General features: G+C 42.8%; 1 protein-coding gene and 1 long non-coding RNA gene across 16 annotated transcripts in view; one reads left to right on the top strand and one right to left on the bottom strand.

Moving 5' to 3' along the window:
- Positions 1–24,778, bottom strand: part of DOCK3 (dedicator of cytokinesis 3) — a 283,266-nt gene that overhangs the window by 19,929 nt on the left and 238,559 nt on the right. For 12 of the 15 annotated variants that reach the window (XM_040646478.2, XM_040646487.2, XM_040646480.2 and 9 more), the window contains 14 exons: positions 22,940–23,088; positions 20,296–20,381; positions 17,600–17,626; positions 17,384–17,479; positions 16,311–16,371; positions 15,772–15,865; positions 14,950–15,098; positions 9,804–9,890; positions 8,088–8,192; positions 4,675–4,816; positions 3,240–3,406; positions 2,631–2,717; positions 2,000–2,179; positions 915–998 (listed from right to left, as the gene is read on the bottom strand). In XM_040646478.2, coding sequence (XP_040502412.1) covers positions 915–998; positions 2,000–2,179; positions 2,631–2,717; positions 3,240–3,406; positions 4,675–4,816; positions 8,088–8,192; positions 9,804–9,890; positions 14,950–15,098; positions 15,772–15,865; positions 16,311–16,371; positions 17,384–17,479; positions 17,600–17,626; positions 20,296–20,381; positions 22,940–23,088 — 1,514 coding nt within the window. The remainder of the gene's footprint in view (positions 1–914; positions 999–1,999; positions 2,180–2,630; positions 2,718–3,239; positions 3,407–4,674; positions 4,817–8,087; positions 8,193–9,803; positions 9,891–14,949; positions 15,099–15,771; positions 15,866–16,310; positions 16,372–17,383; positions 17,480–17,599; positions 17,627–20,295; positions 20,382–22,939; positions 23,089–24,778) is intronic. The other 3 variants (XM_040646481.2, XM_040646486.2, XM_040646495.2) reach the window with 1 other exon arrangement.
- On the top strand, positions 3,326–8,834 carry LOC121106620. The gene is made up of 3 exons (XR_005839303.1): positions 3,326–3,468; positions 5,002–5,127; positions 6,574–8,834. It is a non-coding gene; the product is annotated as an uncharacterized LOC121106620 (long non-coding RNA).

Raw genomic sequence — 24,778 nt, 5'->3', positions numbered from 1 at the left:
ACAGAGTCCTCATGATTCATTGGGACCGAAACAATAAAAATAAAAACAAAGGATGTCCTGATAACTGAGCTGAGCAGTGGCAGCACTGCCATCTACGTCCCCTCCTTCTGCTGCTCATTATTTATTTATAAAGGTCACATTTTGAAAGGTCAGACATACAGTATTAGTCACTGAAAGAGATTATATCACCTCTCGGATGAAAGAAAGTAGACATGATAGCAGGTTTAAAATGTATTCGATTCCCTACATGATCAAACCTCTGTACAAACAATAGCTAATTAATCTTCAAACACCCTCTTGAGGATCGAGGGGAGATAAACATTATCTTTATTTTGCAGATGGGAAATCTGTTAAGCGATCTGTTGACAAAGCAGGCCCAGTAGCTCTGCTCAGACTTGGCTGCATTGCTTAATAGGGTTTATTTTGCCAAACTTTCCATAAGCAAGGATGTGATTGTCTGATTTCAGTCCCATCAAAGCATCCAGCAAGCTTTATCTACTAAGATGTTTCGTGGAGATATTAAAGAAAAGCAGAACTGTGGATAATATAAATAGACATTAAGTTTTCCCATGTGGCTCTGCCAGTCTAGCATGGAGCCTGACCTGTCCTGATTCTATCTTTGAAATTTACTAGGAAGACATAACTCAAAGTGCCAGAAATGAACAGCAGGCTTGAAGCGTGGCACGACATCTATGGGATAATAAATGGAGACAACAAAATTTAAGCACTGTTAGCAGAGCTTCACCTAACATTGGGTTGATTGGCTTGTTCAAAAACACTTGACTACCTCCCCTCCTTTTCTGTTTAAAGGTGCTTTAAATCTCCTGTTCTGAAATTCCTTGCTTGTGAAGGGATCAACTGGACCTGGTATGTTCAGACCGCTGATGAATCCAGAAATTACAGAAGAGCAGTACCTGTTCCTGCATGAGCTCCTTGAGCTGTGTGATCTTCTCTGCATCTCCAGGGTGCTTTGTGATGTAATCTTTATCAAAAAAGGCCTGCAGGAAAAAAAAGGAAAAAAAAAAAAAAACCTTTTACTTAAGGGAAGATATTTATAATGACTTGGTGTCAAAAGACAAGAAGAAAAAGTTCAGAAATCTCAGGAAAGCCAACAGCAGAAGCTCAGTTTTACTGCTTTTAGCACTCTGGGATTCAGGTAAAGCTACAGGAAGGTTTTAGCAACCTAGATGATTCTGTTGCTAATTTAAAGGAACCAGCACTGAATAGCATAAGGCAGGCCTCAGCCCTGAAGGACGATGAATCTGATCGATTTCCTCTATGTGATAATGATGGGCAATATCACTAATCCCTATATCATCCAGTTATTTAAATTTTATATCATTTCCTTCACAAAATCTCCTCAGATTAATGGAGTTAAATGAGTAAAATGGTAACTAATATAGAAGAGGGAAGAGCATTCTCTGTATGGCTTTGTAGGGAAGACACATCCCAGACCCCTGGACCGCTGCTGCCATTTCTTACTATTTCACTCTAGATTTACCTTTCATAATGTGGAATTTAATTAGCAGCTTGCTGAAGAATATATCAGATGATTTTAGGGTCTCAGTGAGTCTGAAATTGGGCTAGCAAAGATAATGGTTAGGTAGCAGGAATTAGCAGCTTTTCCTGATTACAGGCCCAATCAATCTCAAATACCACTGCAAAATGGATTTATAATATAAGAAATACTTTTTTTGTACTGCTACTTCACTCCTGTACCTGCCAGCTCAGGGTTTCCATGTAACCCAAGTTTCATTTTTAAGACACTCTACTGCCAACCGCACCTACATTAATGCAGTATCCCAGCTCTACCTTTGGAGCCTCCTGTTGACACACAGCTACCCAAACACCGATGCAGAATAACCAACCATGGGGTTTTAACCTCATATTCAGATAAAGTCCATGAAAATTTCTTATCTTATTCCGTGACAGGCTCCTTGCAACAAAAATGGAAATAAAATTGAAAAACATTGATAGTGTATTCAGAAGCCTCACTTACCTCCTGGTACCGTGCAATTCCCCCATTCACAGCTGCATCAATCACTCCATTCAGACACATGCTGAGAAGATTAATGTTACCATGCATTTGTTTATGCTGGTACTGGCTTATCAGCGTTCTCAACTCCTGGTTTTTGTTCTCAACCACTTGAATGGCATTTTCCAAAGGACTTACTTCAACCTTAAAAGCAATAAAACATACTTTAATTCCACAGATGCCTCACTGTGATTTATCACCTTCATTGGAAAGGAATACTCTTAGATGGTTCATTGATCTCTTAGTTTTCACTGCTAGAAAATTAGCTAAGTTAACAAACTTCATTGTCAGTAATGTTCTATTTCAGGTCACGGAGCTCTGATAACTTCTACGTGTAAACTGAAGACACGGTAACAATGCAATTATTTCATCTTTTTGGCTCATTCTCTTTTCCACTGTCATGTTCTCCTGATTAATTCTCCCTGGTTACACTCAGCAATTATTTAGGCTAAGTGATGTAGAAAGCATGTTAACTGCTGGTAAACTTTATCATTTTAAATGGCAAAATTTCAGCCAAAGGAGTTTTCGGTTGCCTATCCCGCGCCCTTAGTAAGTCATCATTTCAGACCTGAGTGGTAAGAACTATGAATGTTACCAGTTCTCTTCTCTCCACTTCAAACCAACGAGAGATCCCAGGTAAGCTGTGAGTCAAGGTCAGAGTGGTGCGTTCAATCCACAAGCTCTGCAGAGAAAAATTGAGGGATGTGGGGTACAGACTGAATCACAATCACACCATCTATACTCTTACTATAAGTAAGGGAGGGCAAATGTCAGAGAAGAATATATTAACCTCATAAGCAGCAACATACTTTGCAATATGTCGTGCTGATAATCACTTAAATGCCAGAAAATAATTCAATATGCTCTAAAGCAACACATTCAGGATTTTGGTCAACTCTCAGCAATGAGTTTGGCTACCAGTTCTGTCATGGGAACCAAGAAGATATTGTGAACACCTATGATCATAAGAAAAGAAATCCAGCCAATCAAAAAACCATCCTTGCTTCGAAATGCATTTCTCCTGGCACTCCAATGACTCTCCTTTAAACTGCACAACGCTCACATGTGAAGCCACCAGATTCAACAGCCCTTTGTTACTCATGTTTGGCCACCAAATCAGGATTACTTGAAAGGCTATATTAGCATGAACTAACAAGACAGTAATTGCCTTAACACTTAAATGCAGTTTGCTGCCTGCTTGTACCTTAAACTCGTTGTCCTTGTCCTTTGGGCCTTTGTGGAAAGGCCTGTCGTAGCGGAACTTGCGGATGTTGTTGACTCGGTAGAAGCTCTTTATGCGGTCAGGGACGCGGTCCATCTGCAGCACGTCGATGTTGTCCGGGATGGGAGTCACAGCATAGATCTGTAAATCTGCACATCGCCTTGTCAAAGAAAGCCACGGGACATGAAACAAGAAAGCTGCCTCTACTCTGGTAAGAAACAGCACGATGAGCTCAGAAAGTCATGCTCCTCTCTGTTTCCCAACAGCCTTCTTTTGCACGTGAAACAAGAGGACACAACACCAGAAATGCTCAGGGTGCCTACAAGGCTGTAGTACCTTACAGTGCAAGATACCTAAGGATGCACATATATGTAGATGTCTTACTACATACTATCTAGATCAGGCAAAATAGTCAGATCCTACTCATTTTCACGGGAGCCAGGTGCTTCCCTTCTGCAGGCTCTGCAGTACATCTTTGTGTCTCCGGGTATTTAGAAACCTAAATATTTAATATTTACTTTTGGTAAATTTCATCTTAGATACTGCAGCTTTGTCTGCAGGCAGAAGTCATCCTATGTTCATCAGGGTAGTTTAACTGCTGTAGTCTTAGTGCTACAGACAAGGTCTCTCGTACAACAAGTGCAAACAAACCTACGAAAGCAAATACACAAACAACCCTTTCTGTCTATGAAAGCACCAGTGATACGTAACGTTGGAGAGTGAAAAGTATTATCTTAAAGAAAATGAGTAGGAAACATCAAACACAAACATCGAACACTTAATGACAGTGTTCTTAAGGTTAAAGTCCCGCAGTCCTATGCAGTGCCCTTGCTGGTGTGGCACAAGCCAAACAGCAGTGTTTTCACAACCAACATCTTCCAGCGTCTCTGCAGCCCCATCAGTCATTACATGGTTCTGTCCTTAAATGCACATAGCGTTGCATTGGGTCCATCAAACTGCAGTACTCATTACCAATGAGAAGAAAGAAATTCAGAGCCACAGTTATAAAGGAGTTCCGCAACTTAAAAGGAGACTACAAGAAAAAAAAAAAAGCTGCAGTGAAAAACATAATGGAAACGAATACTTTTAAATTTATATCTGTTCCCAACAACACATTCTCCAAGAGAAGCTACTGGAATGTACATTTAGTGAAGTAAAACATCCCTTAAGCCAACACTGCTGAGAAAGGTGAAAGGCCGGATGTGATCACTCTCTTGCATACTGAGTATGGCCTGCAATACGCCCTGCAGAATAAAATGCAACAATTCTCTCCAACAACACAAAGAATCAGTCAATGTCTGCTGCAGACATACAGTTTTGTCCATATCCAGCTCTACCAAGACAGTCATGAACTGAGATATGCAAGATAATCAGTACCGAAGACCTACTAATTGTTTGCCCTCTCACTGAAGGATACACTGGGCATCACACTGTAATATAGAGTCATCTGGGTGGTTTGGATGCTGCATTGCAATGGCTTGTGGGAACTCACTCAGCATCCTCTGCTGGAAGGCTTCCAGCCTCTCATAGTCATGGCCCCGACACACGTATTCTTTGTTCTGAAAGAAGGACAAGCATAAATGAATCTCCTTTAAAGTTAGGTTAAATGCAGTTGGCTGTTATCTCACTTTAAATTTTACTGCTTCAGAAAGCGAGGTAAGTGACAAAGTCAACAAGCTGACGTGAGAGTAAAAGGTGCAGATAACATGGATGATGTATTTCATGTCTTTCTTTTTCATTACAGTGTACTTCATCAGCTGATGGATAAGGAGACCATTCTCCTTATTCAACAGAAAGATACCTTTGCTCCGTACACACACGGCATTCAGTCCTATAGTTCTGTCTGGTCTGCTTTTCAGATAACCAAACGGTGAGTATTATTTAATCAGACTGTACTGAAACACATCAAGCAAAACTTAAGACTGGGTCACCGACTTTGCTGTTCTGCACTGGGAAAGCTGCCATCAAATGCAATTTCCATGAGCCGGGTAAAAGTCTGAGGATTTCACAGAACAGAAGGAGAGAAATATTGAACAGCTTACCAGCTGTCTTTAGAAAGGTGTGTTAACAAACCCCACAGACATCACTGTTTAGTCACTACTGCCCTGTCACGCCCATACAATCAGCTCTGATCACATTGAGCAGTGCTGGAACATTGCTGGCTACAGGGGATAAACACAGAAGAGCCTCCCCAAGAATTCTGAGTGGCCACTTAGCATTCTCCACTTCAGCTCTAAAAGCACCTCCTTCTTGACGGACAACATTTCCTCTCTGCCAGTGATGCAAAGTCTGCATTTAAGATATACCTCTTGAGGCACTAAACCACTTGCATAGAGTTCTTGGATGCTTCGGAACCATCCTGAACTCCGACCAGCAGGAGACAGCATCTCTATACTGCTCAGTGGCATAAAGATTGCATTCCAGTGCCTTAACTGTATTACCACAAAACACAGCTTTCACTGGGATAACATTGCCTGATGTGAGACTTATCAAGGCAGGCAAATCTCCAGTCCTGGGAGCTGTGACTCACACACATCACAATAGCTGATGTGTACTCAGTGGTACAGGGAGATTTTTCTCCATTGTAAAAAAAACAACAAAAGAACAGCAAACAAGAAAGTTGCCCCCGTTCTACTTCTTGCATTTAAACAGCTGCGGCACATGCTGTGATTTCTTGCTAATAGCAAAATGGAAGAGAAATTGGCAAAACCTGTTCCTAAAATTTAGCTGAGGAGTGCAGTGCCTTTGGGTTTGTGCTTCATCTTTAGAGATGAGATCACAAAGTGAAACCACAGTTCAGTCTGTAATGGCCCAGCTTTGCAGCTATTATTAAATTTGGAGTGATATTTGAAGGTGAGTCTCTTCCTGACACTTACTGCATTCTGTTTTAATTTCTGTTTGCAGCAATTGAGAAAACTGTAAAGCCTATAAATAAAGTTATTGTGGTTCTAAAAATAATGCCCTGAAAACACAGCAAGGCTGTATTTAATAGACTCTTCCCATGGAAGCCAATACAAGATCTCAGCACGTGGCTTGTTAGTCCTTACTTGAACTTCTGGTAGAAGACATGAGCAGTTGTAATTTATTTATGTAGGAAGGACAGAAAGAGATGTAGGATCCACAGCCACATAACAATGATCTTTCTAGACAACGGGTCTACCAAATCACAGGTGTAGAAGAAAGTGGCCGTTTTCTGTCTTAAAATACACAACACTAGAAAGGTAAAGAAGTACATGAAGTTGTTTCATCACTTTAATTTGAAATTCCATTGGATTTCCATTTGAAAATTTTAAATGTAAATCTTTCTCTTCTCCAGAATAGCTGCTACAGAACTCTTTCCAGTGTGATCCATGCAGATGCTACTGCTCATGGGCTTAGACTGTGCTTCTCAACGTGCGCTCTGTATGGATCAGTAGGGAGAGCCAGGAGGAGGGTGCATCCTAAGGAGATGGCTACGTTAGTAATCTGCTATCAGAAGTACTGCTACTAAATGTAATTGCAGAACTAGCAAGGATTATAACTGTGTATGCTTATATTTGTTGTTAACATCTCCAGCCAAGCATTTATACTGACATGGCACTTCACAATGGTGCAGTGTAAGGCCAGGCAGGATCCATGACAGAACTGTAGGACACAGAATGCAGCAAGATGCACGAGGATTCACTGACAGTACTTCTAACATAGGAACACTGATGTGCCACCATGACTTGGCTGTCACTTATTTTCTGCAACACCTGTTGTTAGATATGAAAAAGGAAACTGTATTTTCTTAGGAGACCTTCAGGGAAGGGGAGCTTCACACTGCAACACTGCATTCCTTCGCATGCTGCTCTGAAATGCTGATTGAGTCTCCTGCGTTATGGCACTGTCCAGCTTCACCTCTGAGTGTAATAATGCCACCCTTTATCTGCTGATATTTCACCTTGATTAACTCCAGCTTGCCTCCATGAAAACGACGTAATTAAACACCCATATTTTAACCTCAGCTACAACACAGCAGAGGGAAGTTTAAGAATGCCATTTTCAGAATGCGTACCTTATGAAACAAAAATGGCAAACAGTTTTGCTTTTCTTTTTATAACTTATTACTGTATTACTCAAGGGTGGTGCCACCTCTTGTCAAGCCCTATCTTTAAAGAGAACACAAAACCTTGCTGCTCCAGCCCCTGAAAGCACGCTTCAGGTTAGCTTGGCCTGTCAGTCTATATGGCATCTGCCATCAATTTTCAGGTAGCTTTTCCAGCAGGTGTCAGATTGTATTCCCTCCTTACTCCGAAGCAGCAACAAGAAGCTGTATGAACAAATGCCTCATTAGGAAGGGAAAACATTTTCACTTTTTCAGAGCCTGCTGACCCTGCGCACAGCAGCACACAGTAAGCTCAAAGTGAGGACATGTACGGAGAAGCTGATGGGCTTTCTGCTTAATACAGGAAAACTTTTGCTTGTAGAGAGCAGAAGATTGTCATCAGTCTGGTACTAGAATCATTCTGTCATGTGAGATGTTTTTAAAAGCATGACAATTTGAGATGAAAGTTAGTAGAAATAATGACCCACCATCACTGCAACAGAGCATTCTGCTTAATAATAGAGGTAAATTTTGCTGACGTGAGATTGCCAAAAATACAGACAGGCACCAGTCAGATTTCTGATCCGTGTTCCTAAGAATATTCCCAACAAACAACGCCCTTCAGATCTGTCAGAGAGCTGCTCCTGCTTATGCAAGTGTAAAATACACAACGAACAGCAGATGTCGTATCTCCACAAGCAGAATTCAGAGCCGTGACAGCTACTTGGAGCCCTGCTGTCACACGTGGCCTAACTCTGGCTCACCCGCAGGAAGAATGGGAATTTTCGACCATAAAATCCAACTCTGAAGAACTCAGGTTCCAGGCGCTGCTGCTCCATGATGTTATCGTAATAGGTGGCTTCCATTTTCTGCGGAGGAAAAATGACAGCTGCCGTCAGACTCCTAAACCTGCACTTAAAACACGAGAATCTCAAGGTGCGTTACAGTACCACAGTGCTCTTCTGCATACACACTGCTTCTCTTAATGAGAAGAGCGATACTCTTTTAACCATTAAGATCATTAACCGAACGGTCCACGTGGTGGACAGACCATAATATCACCCAGCTCATTTTGCATTCTGGGAGATGACATATGGCCTTTTTTTCCTGTTGCATTTCATTTTAAATGAAACAAGTCTTGCATGTAATCCTCTGTGCATTGCAGAGCTAAGGGCCAAGCTGAGATCCGGGCCTGTGCTTTAACACACCGCTCCCCCCAGCTCAGAATCTACACTGCTGTCTGAAATATTGTACCAATTCAATTGGGTTTGCCTTAATCGAGTTGAGGAGGATGAAAAAGGACAAAACATAATTAAATCTTCTCCAGCCCGGTATACCAATAGGTTCAACACAGAAGAAAAAAGGAGTTTGGAAGGAGGACTTTTCTTCAGTCCCAATTATTATTTCTATGGCGCTGTGCTGGCACTGCACCAGGAGTGGGATTTCAAACCCCTTTGCCAAAGCGAGTCTCTGAAACGCTCACAAGGATTTCATTATATCCAAAGAGATAAGAGAAACACCAGTTTGATGTCATTGCTTCCACTGCAGGGAACCCTCACAGCAGCTTTGACTCAGAACGCCGCGCCAAGGCTTTGTTCCTGGTTCCACACACATCATCTCCCTTTGTAATATGGAGAAAGTCCTGAGGTCACTGTGGGAACGTGTTAAGTGAGGTGAACAGGATAAGGAGAACCCTGTGCAATGGGGAGAAATCCAACCCAGTTCAGGTCAACACAGATTCAGGGGACTCGAACAGAAAACAGATCACGTACAGGTGAACAAAATGAAGAGCTGAACAGATTCCACTGCTGAGCTGAGATACTCTTACCTGCCTGCTGATTAAAGCCAATTAACAAAGAGGCAAAACGAACAGCTAATTTACTGATGTTTCAGCATTTCCCGCACAGAAGGAGAAATGTTCACGCTGCTCTATTTTAAATGTCTTTGCAAATTCATCAAGGTTATACATGGCAGAACTTTGACTTTTCCTGATTACAGCAACAAGGCCACAAATCTCCCCCAGCTGCCTCGGGTTTAGTTTTACCTGAGCATCACATCTTTGAAAACCGACAAGAATGCCATAAATGTTTGCCTTTTCTGTTCTGTTTTTCCCTTTCCCTCCCCTTAAGTCAGCTGAGGCAGATGGGTCCTGGATATTTTTGGAATTAAAATGAAATATCAATGCATGAAAAAAGAAAGGAAGGAAAAAAGGATGTTTTTTTTGCAAAAATATATGTAAAACAGGCAATCGCAGCAGCAAGTCAAGATCCCCTGCACGTGCTGTCCATATTTACTGCTAACAGACCTAAGAATTACCCCAGTGGGCCCACAACATCACTGGAACGAGTCCATGGCAAAGGAGTTATTTGTGGTGCTGGGTTGGTTGGTTGGTTTGCTTTTTAAATTGAGAGTTTTCTGGGAGGATGACGGACTTCCCTACTGGATGGGAGTGTGCAAGGAGGGGAACTGCTGCCACGTACCCGAATCCAGCTGAGGCTCTGGTAGTCGTAGAGACTTTCGTACTGCATGGCCAGCTCTCTGCACAGCGGGATTCCAAACTCCCAGCTCTGCAAAACCAAAGCAAATCACACTCACAGCAACCGGTGTCTTGGAATCAACTACCAACCAGCTGAGAGGAACATGGGAACTCACTTTAGGCAATTCATTAGGTATGAAACGCCAGGGTTTAAGTGCGAAAATGCAACGTGAGGAAACAGTTCCCATAAATATTAGATTGATTCTCTCTCTGAGATGGTAATGGAGGCACATACCCCACTGAAATTACACACGTGTTCTTGCTAACAGTTCACTCAGCAGACTGGAACTTCTCTGGAGAAATAAAGCTAACATTTTCTTGATGTTAAATTCCCCACCCACCCAACATCTTGGTTTTCTGCATACCCTGAAGCACAGACTCCCAACAGCTGTGGATTCACAGAATCACAGGATGGCTTGGGTTGGAAGGGATCTCAAGGATCACGAAGCTCCAATCCTCCTGCCACAGGCAGGGCTGCCAACCTCCCCATTTCATACCAGCCCAGGCTGCCCAGGGCCCCCATCCAACCTGGCCTTGAACACCTCCAGGGATGGGGCATCCACAACCACTCTGGGCAGCTGTTCCAGCACCTCACCCCTCTCCTGGTAAAGAACTTCCCCCTGACATCCAACCTAAACCTTCCCTCCTTAAACTTCAAACCATTTCCCCTTGTCCTGCTGTTATCTACCCTTCCTAAGAGTTGACTCCCCTCCTGTTTGTAGGCTCCCTTTAGGTACTGGAAGGCTGCAATGAGGTCCCCCTGAAGCCTTCTCTTCTCCAGGCTGAACAAGCCCAGCTCCCTCAGCCTGTCTTTGGAGGGGAGGTGCTGCAGCCCTCTGAGCATCTTTGTGGCCCTCCTCTGAACCCTCTCCAACAGCTCCCTGTCTTTCTTGTACTGGGAACCCTTCCTGAGGCTGCTCCTTCCCACTGAGGACAGAAAACCCTCAAGTGATGGGAAACTCTCCAGTAAAGAAATACAGCATCCTCAGAACTGCCATGCATTGTTGCACTGAGTATTTGTATCCAGAACTGAAAGCAAAACTCACTTCTTTAACTTACATTCTGCATACAGTGAGTCTTTCCTGGCACACCACAGCCATTGCCATCAGAGGTAAGAAAGAAAGAGGCTGAGTTTGGGCATGAACACACACACACACAGAGACTCCCTTGTCACCTGTTAGCTTTTCAGAGTGCTCATTTTATACCCTTCAACTGAACTCCCCTCTTCTAGCACTTTAACCTGCACAGACTGGAAAAGCCTTGGGGGCTGCTTCACACCACCCTTATGTAAAGGACTGGAAGCCCCAGGTCTCAGCTCAGCCTTTATTAGATTACTTTTATGCATTACTGGGTTAACTTGCCTCTTTTCCTTTTAACTGAGACTGTGTTGCAGTGAAAACAAACCTAACCTGTGAGACTATCATCATCAGTTTTAGAAAGAGTAATACTGTAAACTGTTGGTAATGGTAATTAACAGTAATGATGTGAACTAATAATGCTTTGTATATGTGGCTTTCCTTCACTTAAAGAAGAGAATCTCTGCACCATTTGACCCGGTGCAGTGGGTGCTTTGCAGCGCCTCCCTTTATGCACACACACAGAGCCTGTCCTCCTAATAGCAGAGATGGATTTGTTGCCCTCCAAAGAGCAAAAACACACTGAGTCTAAGAACTTCCATATCAAAAGAAGGGATAATTGGAAAAAGCAAAAAGGAGAAAAAACTTCCCATCCCTTCAGCTCCTGTAAATCACAAAAGCTTACGTAAGAACTTGCTAAGTAAAAGATTCCTTCAGAGTATCTTTGGAGTTAGGAAACGATCTGAAAGAGCAGCTCATTGACTGCTTAGGATATAACCTGGGGTTGTGTGATCTCAAATTAGCAGCATTTTCACTGTGGCTGTCAGTTCACAACGTACAAACAGACACACCGAACTGCCACCAGCAGCGTTATCCAGCCAAGTGCTTCCATCTGCAAACACAACTACCCATGCACTCCGCATGCCAATGGGTTTCAGCACAGTTACAGTACCAGCACATGGACTTTCAGCCTTCAGGTGATCCGTATTTACCCAGAAGAATGGAAAAGACAAATCTCTCCTATGACACCTGCCCAGGAATGAATGGCTTTTGTTACACCGCACAGAAGCAGCCTCACTCCCAAATGGGATGCTGCTGCTAAAGCCTGCAGAACTCTCTAATCTGTCATCTGGAGAGAAGCAGAAAGCTGACTGGCTTCCTTTCAGGTGATCCTAAAGACGCAGTCCTTTCTTGTTCCTTTTCTGATGTGAATTAAATCAACAATATGTAACCACATCTCGCCTCTATTTATACCAGCTCTTTCACATGTACTCTCACACTATTCCTGTCATCCTAGCTCAGGCTTTCTCTCTTCCTTTCAATCAGATTTCAATGCAGAGAAATTCTAACATGCCAGCTGAATATTCTGTTGATAGCGATGCAATGTTTAAGTGGAAGAAACCCAATATACAGATAACTTGTTAGAAAGAGATATTTGACAGTAAGGCAGAATAAATGCACATCTGACTCACCGGGATTCTCCTTTTTAAACCTGGTGATGTTAATGACTACTGCCTTCACACTGCAGAAATTGAATATGTAGTTCCACGTGCTGCACAAGTGCCACTTTCCTCTAAAGCATCATCATCTTTCCCCTCTCAAATAATCTCCTAATGCCTCCACTGTTACTTTCATTCATTAGTGCTTTCTCTTTTGCTGTCTGATCTGGTTGTATGTTCTGTATTATATCCTTCACTCTGAAGCAGGTTCATGAGAGTTTTATTGCAGCTTTCTCCTATGACACCAGCAGCTCTCATTTGTGCTGCTGACTGCACACAAGAGGCACGGATAGAAACAATCAACATTTATGAATGGGGGCCTTTATTTACTCACTTCCCAACGTGCAGATTTCTTTTGCAAGCGACATTCAAATCAGTGTGCACGAGAGAAATCAGTTCAGATGTTTGCAACAGAGCACACGATCTAAAAAATGAACTGCTTTGGAAGTGCAGCATTGGGTCTGTTGCAGCACTTGGCTGAACTGAGGAGAATGCACACTGTGGTGCTGGGAAGGGATCTGGTCAGAATTCTTATCAAGGAGAAGTAGCACTGAAGTGGGCAGGAGAGAGCTGTGAAGTTTTCAGGCTGTTGCTGTCCAGAAAAAGGATGAGTCAGGTTCAAACTGTCCCATTCAATGTCCTTCAACTAGAAAACCTCGAGTCTTAACAGACAAAATGACTGCTGACATCTGTGAATTAAAAAACCCCCTGCATTTAAAGTTATGCACGTGGTCACAAAAAAATGAGAAGCACAGCAAGAAGGCAGCAGGAAGCAGCATGCAGAGTGAAGGGTAGAAGGGTCCTGGAGCATCTTATTACTTCCCTGCACAGGGCTGCTCCCAGCAATACTGAGAATGAGAGCTGCCCAGCTGCCCTGGCCATGCCTCTGCTCGCTGTGCTCTGCCTGCACACCCTTCTGTTGTGCCCTCCGCTTTTCTCCCTCACTGCTGGGAGATCTTCCCATGAACAAGCACAGAATTTTTACGCCTTCTCCATACGGCTCTGAGCCCCTTTACTTAATGCAGTAGGACAAGGAGCACCACATTGCAGCCTCCAGGACCCAGGGGGTGCAGAACACAACCTGCCAGGCACAAGCTAAACAAGCGAGTTTCTGCTCCCTGAGCTGGTCCCCGTTACACAGCAGCAGCAGATCTGGCTTCTCTCCATCTTTCAGAGCCCAAGTGACACACACACTGCTTAAGTGGATTAGTTAGTCATTCAGCTACCATTTAAAATAACGGAGGATTAAAGCACAGCCAAGTAACTCCAGAAATGCCCAGCAGGAAAAAATCCCCAAGAGGTTAATGCTCCAATCTGTTAGGAGATTTACAGCAGAATGAGATCCATCACGTTTGCACTCACCTTTAATGCCTGCATGGATGGCCTGTTTGTCAAAAACACAGGCTCAATTTCTACATAGCCTCTTTATTATGCTTGGCTAAATCAGGTGGCACAATACTGCCGTATTTACATAAGTTAACACCTTAATTGTTTAAAGTGCAGTCTATAAGGCTGTGAAATTTTCTGAAACTGAACAGAGAATCATATGCAGCATTATTAGAGGAGATTAATTTCTGAGCCAAAAAAGATCTCTGGATAATGAATCACTCCCTCAGAAATTGGCCACTGCCCCTCACAAGCACAGTCTGACTTCTCTGCCAAGTTCTGCACGGGATGCCTCAGCCAGAAGCAAACTGGAATGTCAACCCTGTATGAATGAAATCCCATTTCTATTTAACTGTCATCATAGGAAAAACCAACCCCGAGGTGCACATACAGATATTATCTTCTGACAGTACATGCTGGATGGTTTATTTTCCTGGAAAAAATATAACTTTGACAACGTTCTGACAGATGATCTCACTTCTAATATTCCCCTCTGAGACAGAGCACAGCAATACGAGTGACTGCAGCACCTCTGTCTGCAGTGATGTGAACAGTTCCTCGTGGCAGGAGAAGCGTTCCAAATGTAAGGAACCGAAATGCATTCACTCTAATCTTGTGCAATAGATGGAACTGCACGTTAAGTGAAAGCCGCTTTAAAATCACAGTGGTGCTGAAAAGGCTTCATTTTTTTAATATGGATCTCCTACAGTTCCTTCTACCTACAGGACATTTACTTCAGGAGGGCAGAACCAGAACAAGTCCTTAAGTGCAAAGGGAGCCATAGCACAGCACTGCGCACACAGCATGATTGTTCTCTGATCAATTCAGGAACTGGGGTTCACCAATCTCTGCCATGTCAGGTGATCTGAGCTTTGCTTTACAGGTAGAGAACTGCTCCTGGTGACCTACCTAAACCACTTCCAAACGTTATGCATAATGAAATACCCACATCCATTTTCTCATCTGTTGTTTTTTTTTTTGCTCTAAAGAGCCAAGAAGCAATTTGTCAAGTTACTAAACCTTTTGGTACAAATTTACTTCCAGACTACTGAACTGAGATGATAGCCTTGCAAGCTCTAAGTCAGGAAAAGGGAAGGAAGCTGCTGGAAGAGAGAAGAAGTTGGCATACCTTCCCTTTGTTGAAGTAATGGATAATCTTACGGCACAGACCTTCCTTACGTTGCCACTCTGACTGAGATGGGTAATGCAGGAACTCTCTCAGAGGTCTGTCCTCCCACTGAAGCAACTCACAGTACAAAAGCAAAGTAAATGCAGCCTCTGTTGGAAACGCAACCATTGAACACGGAATCAATGACGACAAATCTCTTAACAGGTTAAAAGATCACAAGCTGCTTCTACAACACACTGCAAGTTCTGATGCACAACTTGAGCAAAAAATTCAGAAGCATTAGGGTAACATTATTCAATGGCTTGAAATAGCAGCACGTGGCTCCTTCTGATAAACCTGACTTTCAGGCACAAATCTGTTGAGTTTCTTTCTCCTCTCTACTCGATCCAAATGCACAGTCAGATACTCAGATGTGCAACACGCATCTGAACTGAGCTGTGTAACACTCGGATGGGGCCTGCAGCTGTAAACAGAGCTTGGACAACAAAGAATGAGAGTCAGCAGACTTTTCAGGCACTCCCTACGTATGCAGGGAGATTTGGGGAATGGTGTTACAACAGCGGGTTCATCATTTTCATCTGCCCCCCATTTTCCACCGCTGTGATTTTTCCATCAATCTTCCCTGCAGGACACATTAATACAAAATTCGGGGTGCAAACTAACTGGATGGAATGAGGTGAACCTCAGCTCCTCATCTTTCCAAATAACTGATCAGAACAACATTTTTCCCAAATAGATTCAACAGGTAACAGAGAATAAGATGACAGGAATCAAAACCTTTCAGTAGGACTTCAAACAGCCCCTGTGTGGTGCCTGACTCACCTGTGTAGTTCTCAGCCTGTAAGTGCATGTCACACAGCTTGTGGATGTAGCGGATGTACATCTCCTCCTTGTTAATTTCTGATTTATAGAAATTCTGTAAGAGAAAGAGAGCTGTTACTCTCACTGAGAATGTTCCTTCCCTCGCAACAGTCAGAGATGCCTCTGTATGTATAAAGGTACTGAGAATAAATGATTAACGTAGAAGGAAAGGACTCATCCTTTTCGCACTCGTGCAGATTTAACCCAGCAATGTTAGAATTATTTTCAAAGTGAGGGCAGTCAAACATGGAAAGAAAAGGCAAGAGTATGTGGGACCTCTGTCACAAAGACCCTCAGAATGCAGCCGGGGGGGGAGGTGAGACCTACAGCACCCAGCTCCAGGCAGAGCTGGACCACAGCTCCCAGCAGTCCTCCCAGGCTCTGTCATCACACCCTGCCTGCCCTTGGATCCTGCACCTTGCCTGACACACATCCCCACCCAACCCTCCCCACCCCAGCATCAATTACACTGCACAAAGAAATAAAGGAAACATCCTTACCATAAGGTTAACAGTGCAACCGATTTTCTTGTTCTCTGTTTCATCGCCTTTCATGCAGTCCCTGAAAAAGCAGAGGAATGTTACAACACACATCTGCAAGATCTCCTTTTGAAGAAAAAAGAGACAAAGCTTTCAAAGCAGACACAGCAAACGTTCCTGAGAGCTGGGCAGGCAGCTATTTGGTGGCTGGAATCCACCAGGTATATCCACAGCTCTGTATGGGACTCACAGAACTGCCCCAACAGTTATTACACATCTGGCCTGGGTAGTGCCAAATTTTGATGCGGTTCCCTACTTTGTTCTGCTCTGGGACTGAAATATTCTGCTGCTTATTGAAACTATATTATGAAACTGTTATCTGTTCCTGAACTAAGTGTGAAAATGCGTATCTGCGTATCAAAGCTGCACTGATAGTTGCACCAAAAAGGAAGTCAGCTCCCTTGCATTCTCTTTTAACGTGTCTCAGATATCTGGCCTTGCTTAGTTTTACAGCAGCTGTTGTCAGGAAAAGAAACAGCAGCTCAGATCAAACTGGTCAGGAGAACAAAAAGAACAAACTACAAAGCTCAGCAAAGGATTCGTGCTTGCAGAACACCCAGGCCCCGTCACACGTTTTCAACTCCATTGAGCAGCAGCAGAACCAAATAAACACTGGAACTTGTCAGCTACAGATAGAAATATACAGGTCAGTTCTACAGAGTTTCTCATTGCCAACTGTTCCATAAGAATAACTCTGAGTTATGTGCGTGTACCTAATATGGTGTATACCATATTTTATATGTATGATGTACAATACCACATACATCAATATCTCTCTCTGTATACATATGCACTTGTGAGAATGAACAACTTTCTTCACCTCTGCTGTTTAACAGCCAAGAATAAGAGCCAGGGCTCTGCGCTTTCTACTTGGAGCCTTGCAGCACTGAGTTAGACATGTTTATGTAATGCTTCCCTGATGGGTGCAGCTTGATAAACAATGAAAATGCTCTCTGCACATGATAAATCTGGTACTACCTCTTCACAAGCTTGTTATACGCACACGGAGGACACGCTGCACTGCTGTCAGATACCTGTAGTCAAGCAGGCGCTCCATGAGGCGAGTAACCGATGTAACAAAAGAGATCCCAGTCTCCCGCCACGTCTCCTGCTCAATCTTCTCCAGCAAACTGTGCAGAGATGAAAAGGCAGCAGATGAGGCTTCTGCAGAACCAGTGCTGTGCATGCAGGCAGCCGCGGACAACTTGGTTTCTTGCTCATGAAACAAAGGCACAGAACGACTGTCTTACCTGGGATAAGGCCCAAAGAGCTGGGTTCTACTCCGGGCAGCATGAAGCAAAGACAAGGAAATTACAGAGTTGACAGGAAAAGGAAAAATATCCCCACAGTGCTGTGTAAAATGTGTGAAAGGGAGCACCGCTCGCAGCTACAACCGACTGCTGTGCTGTTACCTGCAGCCTGGCTGACAGCACACAGAAGTTGGGAGTCTGAACCTAAAGCAAATTAATCTGCTCATTCTCACACACACATTGGTCTCTCATGAGCAAACAAACCACCCCCCATCACAATTTATTTAAACTGTGCATAAACAAAAGCAATCTTTTGCTGATCAGCAAGCTAGGCAATACATGGGGAATCTCAGAGAGGTGACAGAAGAATGAGAAAAGGCCCAAGTAAAAACACTGAAAATCATTTGCAAAAAATGGGAAAGAAAAGCGAAGGCAGATGCTGGTATCCTGGGTCTGAAACAGACCTCTCATCAGAGAACTCGCCCCTTCTGTGGCAGGAGGAAAGAGAAACTGCTGGGTGTGTTTCCACCTTGGGGACCCGATTCCCACTTCTGCACAACAGCTGAGACATGGAAACCAGCGTCAACTGCTTATTTCACACTGCATTTATTGACTGGGTGAGAATAGAGCTGACGTTTTCCGTTCTGTGGAACTGCTCCCTCGGAGCTCACAGTGCTCTCAGTACAAATACAAACTCAGAGGTTGCTGGATTTCAGCTTCAAGGTTGTATTTCTTGGCAACAGACTGCCACTATCACCTAAAAGTACATCAAACTGTAGCCCCTAATTCTTAACATTTCACGTTACGAGGGCCTTCAGGAGGAGCAAAAGAAAAGCAGAACATTCCCCTTGCCAAGTGAATAAAAGAACAAAGATATTTTCTTTTTTATTCCTGAAATATGTATTTTTTCTCTGTACACTCCAAGTGCCAGACTTCCCAAGGCTGAATATCCACAAACCAAAAGTGAATACATTCACTTGCTTTCTAAGGAAAGCGTACAGATGGGCAGGCTTATCTGTCTTGACAACAAATGAGTGGGTAAATGTGAACCAAGAAGTACAAAGCTTTACGCCTCAAACTGCCTGCACACTGTTGGGGGACACATAAAATGGTCTCAATATAGAATCACAGAAACATCTAGGTTAAAAAAGACCTTGAAGGTCACCACTTGGTGACCTCAGCCTTGACCTGCCACCAACCTCACCTAGTAGATCTACTATCACCTCAGTAGATCTACTGAGTCTCACCACCAAACCACACCTCTCAGTGCCACATCCATGCCTTAAATACCTCTGGGTACAGGACCCCACCACTGCCCAGGCAGCCTGTTACAGTGCTTGTCTAAAGTCTACGTGAAGGAATTATCCCTAAAATCCAACCTAAACCTCTTGTGGTGCAACTTGAGGCAGTTTTCCTCATGTTCTGCCACTTGTCACCTTAGACAACAGACTGATGCCCACCTTGCTACAACATTCAGACATTTATAGAATGATGTGGCCTACCCTCAGCCTCCCTTTCTGCAGGCTAAACAACCTCAGTTCCCTCAGCTGCTCCTCGTAAGCTTTGCCTTCTAGTCCCACCACTAGCTCTTCTCTGAATATTTCCAGCAACTCAATATCTTCTTATAGTGAGAGGCCCAAAACTGAGCACAGCACTCAAGGGACAATCCCTTCCCTAGTCCTGCTGGCCATACTATTTCTGATGTAGGCTCCATTCCATAATGGCAAGGACTTCTCTGCTTTTCTGGTCCCTACCAGAGTGCCTCATATATTTGTTCTTGTAACACTCCAGGAACTTCCTAAACTGTTTCCACTCTGCTTTACTGCACTCTAGCAAACACCTCGGAATCTGAAGTCTGCCCTGAGAAGAAGGGCTAGTGATGGTGAGACTTCTCCTAGCTGCCAGTTGAAGATGTCATCCAGCTATTCATCCTGGTTGCCTGTTTTATAGCAGACTCCCAGCACAATATCTACCTCATTGGCCTTAACTTAAGGCTTGAATTCCGCTAATGATGTCTTTGGCTCACTGGAATATTAAAAGACTTAGTGTTAGCTGCTTTGGACTCTCAAAGTCCTTTCAAAATAAACTAGGGTCATTAGAAACACAATTTAGAGACAGCTCAGCAATCAAAGAGAACCGAGTTGAAAGTCAGATTTTAAGTCTTTTGTTCATCCTTACAAGTATTGCACATTTGAAAGGGAGTGGAAATACAGTGTCGTGATGGACTCTGCAAAAACCAGCTTACATCTGTTGAGCCAACTCAAAGCACGACCTTCAAAAACTGGAAGCAGCAAAGGAAAAGGCAGAGGAAAATCTCTTGCTCTAATAAGGCTGACTTGCTAGACCTTCTCAAACCAGTCCTAGGGCCATGATTTTGCATGCTGCTAAGTAAAAAGGAAGGCACTGGCATCTCCAGCAAATCAATTTTTTACAGCAGGATGATAACAACTTACCTGCACAGCCCGCTATTGGATTTTACAGGAGAAAGACACAGAAGAATAGAGTTTTTATCTTTTCAGAACTAGTGCGACAGAGCTCTGTTTCACTGAGAGCCATGTCATGAAAACCTGCCACAATGCCCTTTACTGCATTCTCTGAAGATCAGCTCTGGAGCTGCCAATGCAGCGCAGATGACTGCTTTGACTGCTTCAGTGACCCCATGCAACACGGAGTGAGCAGAAACTGGCATAGCTTACAGCAGGCTGAAGAGCTCTCTGTAGTTCTCATCACCTTTTCCTTCGGATACCAGGCTGTCCAGCTTATCGATCAGCTCAGCTTCCACCTGGAGGAGAAGAAGCGACCGGTTACAAATCTCCTGCATGAGCTGCTGATGAGTTCCAAACGCTACGAGGACTGGAAGAACATTTTATTTCTCATGCCCTGCAGCCTTCCCACTTCTGTGTGTGAGCAATTTATTTCTCTGTAGCTCAGTTAAATGGAAACACTTTTCTTATTTTGCAATGAAAGAGAAGGACTGGAATAAAATTATCCATTTGCTTATCGGAGTCTAAATGAACATCCCAGGGGAGGTAAAGCTGCTTCCTCCCAGGAGTTTCTGATGTTCATTCTCTTATCAAATAAATCACTCTGCAAACACTTTCTGTGAGCAAATACATCAAACAAACGATATCCTGTGTCAAAATCAGAATATCCATGCAGAGAAACTAATTTATGGCACGATCACCACTACCCCTGCTGCGATGGTTCTGCTGGTAGGTAACTGACTTTCAATCACCCAGACATAATTACATTGGAAGATTATTTGTTCATTAAACTCAGTTTTGTCAGGCTTCTGTATGATTATATGATGCATTTCCTTTTCACACATGTGCAGGGACAAAACAGCGTTATTATGCCTCTCTTCCTTTACAAAGGTTATGGATACGCATTCATTTTCCCTGCAGTCTAGTGCTCCATGGTCAAGTTTGATATCAGATATTCCAATAAAATTGCTTCAAGTGCAGAATTCAACATATCTAATATTAAAGAATTTCTTTTGTGTATTCTTGGAAGACTGAGAGAAAACAAGCCTTCAATACTAATGAAGGTAGAGGTTTCTGAAGGTTGAAGTGGTCTGTAGAAATGTAGCACGTTTTTAGTTAACCATGAGCATAGTTTGCGTTTCCCTGTTTTTTAGCTACCAAACTGCAAAGGAAGTAAAGATGAGAAGGAAGAGCAAATCACCCAGAGACACACAAATGGCACTGGTGATCCTGATATTGAAATCATTAAAGGGGGTCATGATTGAGTCCACAAACCAGACTGCTCTGCTACCTCCTACTGCTCAAAAAACTACCTCGTTAAAACAAACTGCTGGGAGAAAAGGCAAGAAAGAAAAAGCATAAAAATGGGTTTCCTGGATTTTTGTATTTTTGAATACTGAATTGGTTGTTACAAAAGTCAACCAAACTTCAAAATTCAACCAACCAAGCAAACAAATCCTATCTTTGTTCCCGAGCTACAATAACTCGTCCAAAAACTCCAGTGCATCTGTCCAGCTGTCTAGCTTTACACTGGACAAAAAATGCCTTCTTGCTTTGAGCTGCCAGTAAGGTTTAATGCATCTTGTACTGTCTAATTGTTGCATTTAAGAAAGATTTTTGTGGCTGTAGTGTAGTAGAACACATCAGAGAGTATAAAAATTAAGTGGTTATGAAGAGTTCATCTTTGATGCAGAAAGTATCATCAGATTGAGGAACTAGAAGATGACTGTGGGTACTTCTAACTGCAAATGCCAGAGCAGAAACTGTTCCATTGTTATGTTAATACAGCACCTAAAGCAAAAAGAGCACCACGATCAAATGTCACCATAATAATAGCAGTAGCAGCAGAAATAACAAAAATAACCAAGGGAGCTGAAGAGGAAAAAAACTCCACAGAAGCCCTTGGTAATACTCTTCCACATAGTCTTTTGTGGATCAGGTTAAGGAAAAGGTCTGTTTTTCTCTTGGGATGACAGATTGGAAGTGGCATTTTAATACCACATTAATTATGTGAATTTAAATATAAAGTCAAATGATTTCTGGACACGGTTTGCATTGTGTGACTGTGTGGTAGAATTGCCTTCTTCAGAGCACCTATCTGCAGGCCCTGCCACCTGCATGGCCACAAACACAACAACAATAAAGCCCTGTCACCTGAGGATCCATTCCAAGCTTCATTCTCCATAGTTTGAACTTCCAAGATCTGTTAGTGGAAAATTTACACCAATCTTTGACCATGACTGGGCAACAAAACGAGCACTCCTATGGCTGCTCTGCAATTACAGCTCATGGCAGGTGCCAGCAAAGGAACTTTTGTTGGGCACAACCATTCCAGCAGAGTTGCTAAAATTTCTCCAGGAATACTCAGACACAGAATCAGTTTCAAAGCACGGTATAATTATTTAGTTACACAATACTGTTTTCTGGCTGGAAACGGAATACAGAGAAGCAAAGACCACAGTCTTCAACAATACTGGCTGAACTGTCAAGCCTTTATTTCTGGTTCCCAGTGTGACTCATTTCATGGCTGACGAGCTGCATGGAAACCAATGAGAGCAGTGAGCCCAGCACTTCAGAACTTCTTTCCTCTTTCTCATCTATGCTGTGATGAGCTCATTGCTCCTCTCTATATTCAGAGGAAACACAGCTTGCTGTTAAGTGCACTGCTTAAATAATCCTGAGTGGCTTGTAATAGTTTTGTGAGCCATGATTCAAGTTTACTATTTTTATATATCTGCATGACAACAACTTCGTCCCTATGGGATGTGGATCAAGAGATGCATATCCCTTGTGTTTGGCTGGGTACAGACAGACAGAGGGGGCACAAGAACACTGCCTGGCTGGGAAGCTGCCTCACCTGTTTGAAGTTGCCATTCTTTCTCTGCTCCCAGTCCATCATGTCATGGAAGATGGGAATCATGATATTCCGGACTTCTGGTTGTGGGACGAGTGTAACACCAAGAAACGGGCCAATCATCCCCGGAATAAAGTGTATCTTATGCTCCCCTGTGCAACACAAAGCAAAGGAGATTAAAGAAAAGCCCTTCATCTCTGTCAGTGAGAAGAAGAGGTACCTCTGCAAGAGTGACAGTATCAGGCCCAGCATAAAATCATAGGCACAGACACGAAGAATGCTAAATCATTCTTTTCCTAAAGGGACTGAAACAACAGTGTTTGTTTTATGCCATCCCCTGCAGAGTTTCTAAGAAAGTTTTTAATTTCACTACAAAAGCCTTCAGCAAAAACTGTCGGTGCATTTCACTTGCAGAGGAATTCAAATTGTTAAAACCAACTAAATTAAAACGTACTGCCCAGGGGGGAAAGGGGCCACAGAAATTTCTAATTAACGAAGGAAAATATTTTGGAAAGGTTGGTGAGAACAACTCTATTGCACAGAACATATTTAGATTTCAAAGAACCACACAGCTCTTCATCCTCAGTGCTATAAGAGCCACAGTTCTGTAACTGACCTCAGATCAAAACAGCACTGCTTCTCAGCAACAGGAACACAAGGCATTTTGCTAACAGTGTACTCTGAGGTCTACTTATTGTGCAGTTATGGAGAACCAATCAAAATAGCCATATTTTGAACAACTCCCAGAGATAAATATCTCTATATCTATAAAAGGCTTCTTTCTTCCTATTTCAATTTTTCTATCACAATTTTCCAGTTGATCTCCAATATATTGGAAAGTACCCTTTTTCCTACACAGATGTTTCAAACCTGGCTGTATCACCTTAGCTGTGAGAGATGGTCAGGTTCATTCAGTCTTCCACATTAAGATCTTTTCACTTCTTCAGTTGCCTTCCTGATTGTCAAATTTGTCTCTGTTTTTCATAAGCTGCAGAAAGTGGGGCCAGAACAACTGTTCCAGAACCATGGGCAACTATGGAGAACTTGCAGCCATAATATAACCCCTTTTCCCTTACTGAAAGCTCTTCTATATTTCCTCAAAAAGCATTCTGCTGGTTTTACTTATGGCATTTTACAGGTAGCTCCCATTCAGCTCATTATCAACTCGATACATCCGTGCCTCCATATAAAATGATCATATTTGGCTGTTTGAATATACCACCTGCTTGCAGTAACATTACCAAGTTATTCCATTGGATTTGCATCATTCCTTTGCCCTTTTAATGATTTAAGCATTCTCAGAACCTTGCATAATCTGTAATCTCTATCAGCACCTTTTTTTTTCATTCTCCTGTAGAATGTCATATGCTTCCTTTGTCCTCTGGTGTTTCCATAGGTATTCATTTTCAGTCTCAATAGAGACAGGCTGCTGGCCTAGCCACACCTGCTCTCATCTAGTAAAGATATTATTTGGTTGTTGTATTAATAAAATCCTGAACTGCTTAAACACAAGACCGGTGCAGGGCACTTCTCAAAGCAGAAGTCCTAGATGAAAACTTGTGGTGATATGTATTTTCTCCACTGTGCAACACATTTACCTTCTTTATCAAAATACATTAAGAAAAGGTGAGTTGCAGGAGTTGAAATTTTATCACAGTGTCGCATTATTGTGGATAAGGCTTTTCCGTTTGGGGTTATTTTTTTAAGCAGCAATGTAGAATTTATTATTATATGCACAATAGATACCAGAAGAAGACTCAAAGAGAGAACCTTTACTGTATGTAATTTCTGAGCATTAGAACCAAACATCTGCAGCTGTAATTTCCTACCACAACTTCAGCT

Source organism: Gallus gallus, chromosome 12 (genome assembly GCF_016699485.2).
Source record: "Gallus gallus isolate bGalGal1 chromosome 12, bGalGal1.mat.broiler.GRCg7b, whole genome shotgun sequence".
NCBI classification, from domain to species: Eukaryota; Metazoa; Chordata; class Aves; order Galliformes; family Phasianidae; genus Gallus; species Gallus gallus.
Note: the sequence above shows the minus strand (reverse complement) of the source record. Positions and strands in the feature narration are given on the sequence as shown.